A 7,500-nucleotide genomic window follows, 5' to 3' on the forward strand; every position below is an offset into this window, starting at 1 on the left:
CAAGTGATGTATGCTATGATTATGTCCTCGATCATAAGTCATTTTGGATAAAAACGTTTGCCAAATGTGATGTAATGTCATTTAATGTTATGGAATCTGAAATGTAGACAGAGAGAAGAGAGAGAGAGAGAGAGAGAGAGAGAGAGAGAGAGAGAGAGAGAGAGGAGGGGATAAAAAAGGAGCCATCAATCCAGGTGACACCACAAGAAACGTTTCCGTCCGTACCCCTCTCACAGACGGCTCCTCCACGACCGGCGGGACAGATGCAGGTGAAATCGTCTCCATCATCCTCGCAAGTGCCTCCGTGCTTGCAGGGCTGGGAGTCGCAGGGCTTCTGGCCCCCCGGCAAGGCGTGAGACACGGGCCTGGTGCGCAGCGAGGGTCCCTTGGTGGTGGTGGGGGCCTGGGTGCGAAGGAAGGTGGCCATGGTGGTGGTCGGGCGCTGGGTGGGCACCTGGGGAGGCGCGGTGGTGGTCTTGCGGCGGGGGTAGGGGCGCCAGGTGACTGCCGGCCGGCGGGTGGTGAAGCCGGCGGTGGGGGGCAGCATGGTGGTGGTGGTGGGGGTGGTCACCGCGGCAACAGTGGTGGTGGTGGTGGTGAAGAACGGCAGTGTGGAGAGACCTGGAGAGAGAGAGAGAGAGAGAGAGAAGATAGCGGAAGGGAGAGAGAGGGAGAGAAAGAGAGAGAGAGAGAGAGAGAGAGAGAGAGAGAGAGAGAGAGAGAGAGAGAGAGAGAGAGAAGATAGCGAAAGGGAGAGAGAGGGAGAGAAAGAGAGAGAGAGAGAGAGAGAGAGAGAGAGAGAGAGAGAGAAAGAGAGAAAGAGAGAAAGAGAGAAAGAAAAAGATAAATGGAGAACAGAGAGAGGCAGAGAGACAGAGAGAGAGAGAGAGGAGAAAAACAAAAGTGGGGAAATCAGTGCTGAAATGACTGTAATTACACTGCATTTATGGTTTCAGAAAGTGTCCGGCTGTGCTCGAAAAAAAAAAAAAACCCAGATCGGCTGCCAATGCTAACTAGTGGCCACATCCATCCATCCATCCATCCATCAACTTGGCACGGCGGCGGAAATAGCCGTCAGTAGCAGAATACCGTAATTTGAGAAGCTGATGTTCTCTCCCTCCGGCTTCTTGACCATGATGCCCGGCTCGCGATGCCCGGACGCCTTCAGCTGCTTCACCAGGGCCGCCTTGATGTCCTCCACCGTGAACCGCGTGTCTGTCCAACACAAGAGGCATCATATTATACATTACATTCAGGGCCCTAAATTTGCCTTTTTCACCACCAGCCAAAATGGCTAGTAGATGTTCATCTTACTAGCCAAACAAACACTCACTAATGGGTTAGAGTGGCTAGTAAGTCGGTCTTTTCTACCAACCAAACGGCAATTTCACCAGCATTTGGCCGGTTGGCTGGAGTTAATTTAGAGCCCTGATTACTTTACATTACATTACATCACACGCCAGTACATTACGTCAGAGTACATCACAGAATATGCCAGTGCAACAAACATTCAAAATATCCCTTCCCAGATCTGCTTTCATAGCCTACTGCTGTAGCTAAAGGCTTTCCACTGTGAACCGGGTGTCTGTCAAAGCGTAAGAGCATAACCAACATACATTACATTACATTACTGTACATGTCATTGCAACGTGCATGAACAATATCCCCTCCCAGATTTGCTCTCATACTGCTATGGATAGATCTCCATAAACGACCATGAACCGGGTGTCTGTCAACCACTACCAAATTATCACAAAACCTTTTCCTTCATGTCCTCCTTCCTAAACTGAGTGTCTGTCGGGCCATACATCATTAACATTAACATACATCCTACATTACATACATCATTACATCATGTACATCATTGACAGCATAAACAGCAAGCAGCAGCAAACTCCTGCAACAACACCATAACCATATCATCACAAAAACTTCCTCCCCTCCCTTCCTCTCCTCTCTTCCCCTTCGCTCTCATACTGCTATGTCAACATGGCCTCCATATTGAACCAGGTGTCAGCATCGTAAGAGCCGTACAGTACATCACCACACAAGCAACCTGAAGCAACCCTTGAAAGAACCCACATCATTACCCAATCATCACGAAACAAGATCCCCTCCCCTTTTTTCCCCAATCCCCTCATAAGATCCCGTCCCGTATTGCCATGGCTAGCTGCCCTCCATTGTGAACCGGTGTGTCTGCAGCATAAGCCTGTGCATCACATCTCATTAACAACCTCCAGCCCCTGCAACAACATCATTACCAAAATCATCACAAACACTCTCCTCTCTCAGCCCTGCCAGACTGCCATGGCTATAGATGGCCTCCACTGTGAACTGGGGTGTCTGCAGCACAAACAGTTGTACGTCACATCACAATAACAAAATCGAGCCCTGACAACGATACACCATTACCGAACCATTGCCAAAACTCTCACTCCTCTCCCAGATCTGCTTTCCTATTCTGCTATGGCTGTGCCCCCTCCATCATGGGTGTAGTATAATAGCCGTACATCACATCCCATTAACAAGCAAGCAACGACAACAACGCCATTACCAAATCATCGCAAAACCTTTCCCCTCCCAGCCTCCCTCCACCAGATCTGCTCTCCTATTCTATTCTGCTATGGCAATAAAACGCACAACACACAAGGCCAGAGTCATCAGCCAACAGACATCAGGGGAGCGCTTGTCCTTTCGCGAAACATGTGTTGCGGGGACCGGGCGTTTGAGAGCGTGTTTCGAAAGAGAGGGAGCGGCTTTTTAGAACGTGTCCTCTCTCTCTCCTTCCCTCTCCCTCTCTCTCTCTCTCTCTCCCTCTCTCTCACTCACTCTCTCCAACTCGCTCCCACGGTCCTGTGCTGCAGATGGGTCTGTTACGGGGGGCGGGTCCCTAGACAGGGTTTTTTTTTTTTTACGACAGCCGCTTTCAGGCTGAAATAAAAAGACGTTGAATGGTGCCGATAAAAAGGCGAGTGCTGCGGGGAGCTTTTTATTCAGCGTTCAGCCGGGAAGTTAATGGCACACAGGAGGAGGATAGTGGCGTTTGGGCAGCGTTGGAATGTACATGGTGGAGGATGAGCAGTAGAACAGTGCCAACAACAGCACCACTGCACTGCACTGCACATCCCCCCAACTATCTACTCTACTGTACCTGCCTATGTAGCCTAGCCGAGCCCACAGACGAGCGTGTGTGTGTTCATGCATACATGCACGCTCCTATACACATATAAACTATGTGCATGCATGCACACACAAACACATTCTGTACAAAACACACAACACATGAGTGTAGGCATACATGCATGTACGGTAGGCACATATGCACACACACACACACACACACACACACACACACACACACACACACACACACACACACACACACACACACACACACACACACACACACACACACACACACACACACACACACACACACACACACACACACACACACACACACACACACACACACGTGCAGATGCAAGCACATAAACTTAGAAAAATATGCTCACACAAACGCTCACACAAACACACAAACGCTCACACCAACACTCCCAGAACCACACACAGACATGGCGTAGTAGTTAAACAAGCTTTCACACTGTACCAACCCCAGCACAGTAAAGCTAAAGCGGATGCACAGGGATATGGTTAGCCTTGTTCTTCCCTTTCAAAGCCACTCTTTTGAATAATGACTCTGTGATGAAATGTAATTATGCGCCGTCTAAAATGTAAATGAAAGCGCCAAACTACACGGATGACGGATTTGAAGCAGCGCTTTCATGTTGCATAAGTCTTCCAGTGCTTTTAAACACCCTTTCTCTAAAAAATTAACACACTATAATATGACTACTGTACAACGAATACTCATATGGTTGTAAAACGCGGTTGTGTTGCGTAATGTACTGTAGGGGAGAGCTGCCATATGTGCGCTGATTTTGCATCTGCACTCTCCAACGTACATGATGTGATTAGAGGAACATGATAGGAGGAGGAGTGGGAGTGGTACAAGGATATTACAATGGCTACAAGTATGAGTGGGTAACATTATATTCATACAGCATGATATAACACAGCAGTGAAGCATCCTTCACCAGCCACACAAACACAAGATTACTTTATGGGTTACTCTACACAGCAGTTTTCCCGCTAACTCAGTGGTTTTCAACCATTTTTGAAGAAAGGCCCCCTCATCACGCCCCTTGGCCTCATCACAAGCCTCCCAACGCCCCCCTAACTAATGCCCGGACTAATGCCCCCCAATGGCAACTAAGCCCCATCCCCTCTCCCTGCTGTATCCTTCTCAACGCCCCCCCTAGAACTCTCCAATGCCCCCTAGGGGGCTGTACCGCACCCGTTGAGAAACACTATGCTAACTCGCGGTGTTTACAGTAAAGACAAAACACTGCATTTTCCACTAATCATTTTCAATTCCGTTCTCCTCTTGTGCTTCGGTTCAAAATTCATTAGTAAACAGCACCCATATCCCTACGTAGCCTGGCAAGCTAGACTATGAAAAGCATATTCTGCCAGTAGGGTTTGGCCTAGTTTACTGGGCTAATCCCCAAGATCAATTTGAGTGATAGAGCACTATTTGAACATTCATTTGTAAAACCATGGATCAGCTGATACAATGTAATACATGTCCAACACAGGATATGATGGGTTAGGTCTTAGGCTTACAGTATCACCATATCAGAGTTTTAGGACAGGATTGCATTTTGACAGCATATCACTATGGGCAAGGGGTTTCAGTTATATCAGTTTCGGTGTATTATTGGCATACCTGGGTCGAAGTGAGCTTCGATGAAGGCCAGGATGGAGTTGCTGGGGGCCAGGTTGCGGACACGCACACTCTTGAAGTCCTTCTGCACCTCTGATTTACGGAACAACTCGTTCAGCTGCGATGGGAAGAGTGAAGTGAAAGGAAAAAAATGATTAGAAATGAAATATAGTTTGTATCTTCAATCGACAAGGCACTGTTGATAGGGCTGCTATGCTGCTTGAAATGAGTGTTGTCAAAGCAATAACACATATTCATCTTGTTTGGTCTTGAATGGAGAAAAGGAAAGAGGATCCTCTTCTCCCAAACCAATTTAAGACACTTTTAGGAAATGAACAGAAGCAAAAGTTACATTCAGACGTGCCTCCCACCCACAAGTTCATGCACAACCAAAAGCTTTTCGAGACATTATTTATTATTTTTTCCCAGGTCTCAAAAAACATCTGGGTTGCTTTTAAAGGACATGTATACCCTTCGTGGGAAGACGGGTGGGTGAAGGCACTCACACGAATGCTGCCGAGAGGTGGGTCAAATCTCATCGGGCCCTCCGCACGTAAATTGACATTTTAAAACGCCGCAACAGTAATTACATGAACACAGTTTCCCGAGAAGCTTTAAATGTCATGCCTGCCATGACATTCTTTGGCGAGAGTGGACCGTATTCCAAGGGGAGCGTGTATATTTGTGGTTTTCCCCTAAGCGTGTTTGTGTGCATCTTGCCTTGTGTTTAATTACAGGATGTATATGTGAACAAGTATTTATTTGTGTATGAGTGCATGCAGAGATATCTGTGTGCGTGTGTGTGTGTGCGTGTGTGTGTGTGTGTGCGCGCGCGCGAGCGTGCGTGCGTGTATGTGTATGTGTGTATGGTAGTACCTGTGCTACATGGAGTCGCTGAGTCACTGTGGGCGCTATTCAAAAGGCAGCAAACATGTGATGCAGGGCTTTTAAAGTAAAATATGCCATTTGCACCAAATAACAGGAAAAGGAAACACACCACCTTTTACAGACACACACACGCACGCACATGCACACACACACACAAACACATACATAAACCCCGCTCTCAAAGCCACCGTGGCGATCACAATTGAAAGGGGAAAGGGGGGCGGAGGGAAAAGAGTAGTGGCCCATCTTTTTTAAGCTTGTTAGTTCATGTTCAATCAAATGGCATGGACCCCCACTCCTAACCCACCACTCCTCCTCTGTAGCTATCCTCCAGTGCATTTCAGTGAGCATGCCTTTATTGTGAGATTCCTCCCCATGGGAGGGCTCCTCCTTCAATAAGTCAGCCCAGAGGGTGGCACTGGCGGCTGGGGAAGAGGCAGAGGCAATGGCTGGGGGTGATGGTGGTTGGTAGTGGTAGTGGGGTGGGGTAGACAGAGAAGGAGAGGCATTCACAGACACCCACATGTTTTTGCCCCTTCTGCCAAGGAAAGCACTTCAGATTTGGTGTAGAGGGAGAGAGAGACAAAGAGGAGAGGAGAGGAGGAGAGGAGAGAGAAAGGAAAAGAGGGCAACCAAACGCGCGCACACACACACACACACACACACGCACACACGCACTCACAAACAAACACACACACACACAACATTAAGGGGCGGAAAAAGAGAGGAGGGAAAAAAAGAGGATAATAGGTTTTTGCCTCTTGGCAGTGCCACTGCACACACACGCCACAGGGACCCCTGCTGGGCACAGGCAGAAGGGCAGGACACAGGAGCCAGAAATGTAATCATTTCCTCTCTCTCTCCCCCACTCTTTTTCCCACCTCCACTTCAAACAACCCCCCCCCTCTCTCTCTCTCACACACACACACACACACACACACACACACACACACACACACACACTACACACACACACTACACACACACACACACACACACACACACACACACACACGCACACACACACACACACACACACACACACACACACACACACACACACACACACACACACACACCACCACCACCACCACCACCACCCCATCAACATCTTCACAAACACCTCTCTCCCCTTGGTACCAGCATCCAGCATCCTCTGCGTGGCTGCCAGCATTATTAGAGAGCCGAGCCCCAGCTACAGTGCACCCCAATGGGCACGCTGACCCAGAAAGCAGCCCTTCCTCTCTTCCTCCTCTCCTACGGCGCTATTTACACACAGTCTACTGCACAGGGCCTGAGGAGGGGGCTAGGAGAGATGGAGGGAGGGAGGGGGAGAGAGGGAGAGAGGGAGAGAGGGAGGGATGGCGACAAAGCATGTGAGGAGACAATGGATTGAGGTAAGATAGAGAGAGGGGGAGAGAGAGAGGGCGAGAGGGAAAGAGTGATAGAGAGAGAGAGCAAGCTTAATAGATTAGAGCGAGGACAGAAAGCGGAAGGAGAAGCTTGGCAATAAAAACGTGACAAGAAAGGGAAAGAGGGAGGCAGAGAGAGGCTGAGATGGAGAGAGAGAGAGAGAGAGAGAGAGAGAGAGAGAGAGAGAGAGAGAGAGAGAGAGAGAGAGAGAGAGAGAGAGAGAGGGGGGGGGGGGAAGAGAAGGTGAGTAGAAAGTAGAAAGGAGCCAGATGAAATAGGGAGGTGGGGTTGGGGGGTGCTGAGTCTGCTATCTGGCGATACAGGCGGCCCTGGGGGGGCATGGCTCGCTGCGGACAGCAGGTTAGGCAGGTTCCGGATTAGAGCTCGCCAGAGGGCTCTGACACTGTTTCCAT

The 7,500-nt window shown here is 49.1% G+C and overlaps 1 protein-coding gene across 2 annotated transcripts in view; it reads right to left on the minus strand.

Annotated features, from left to right (window-relative positions):
- agrn (agrin) overlaps window positions 1–7,500 on the minus strand; it is a 407,228-nt gene that overhangs the window by 51,780 nt on the left and 347,948 nt on the right. For both annotated transcript variants that reach the window (XM_063208976.1, XM_063208977.1), the window contains 3 exons: window positions 4,790–4,904; window positions 1,090–1,215; window positions 226–621 (listed from right to left, as the gene is read on the minus strand). In XM_063208976.1, the coding sequence (XP_063065046.1) occupies window positions 226–621; window positions 1,090–1,215; window positions 4,790–4,904 (637 nt within the window). The remainder of the gene's footprint in view (window positions 1–225; window positions 622–1,089; window positions 1,216–4,789; window positions 4,905–7,500) is intronic.

Source organism: Engraulis encrasicolus, chromosome 10, assembly GCF_034702125.1.
Source record: "Engraulis encrasicolus isolate BLACKSEA-1 chromosome 10, IST_EnEncr_1.0, whole genome shotgun sequence".
Classification (NCBI taxonomy): Eukaryota; Metazoa; Chordata; class Actinopteri; order Clupeiformes; family Engraulidae; genus Engraulis; species Engraulis encrasicolus.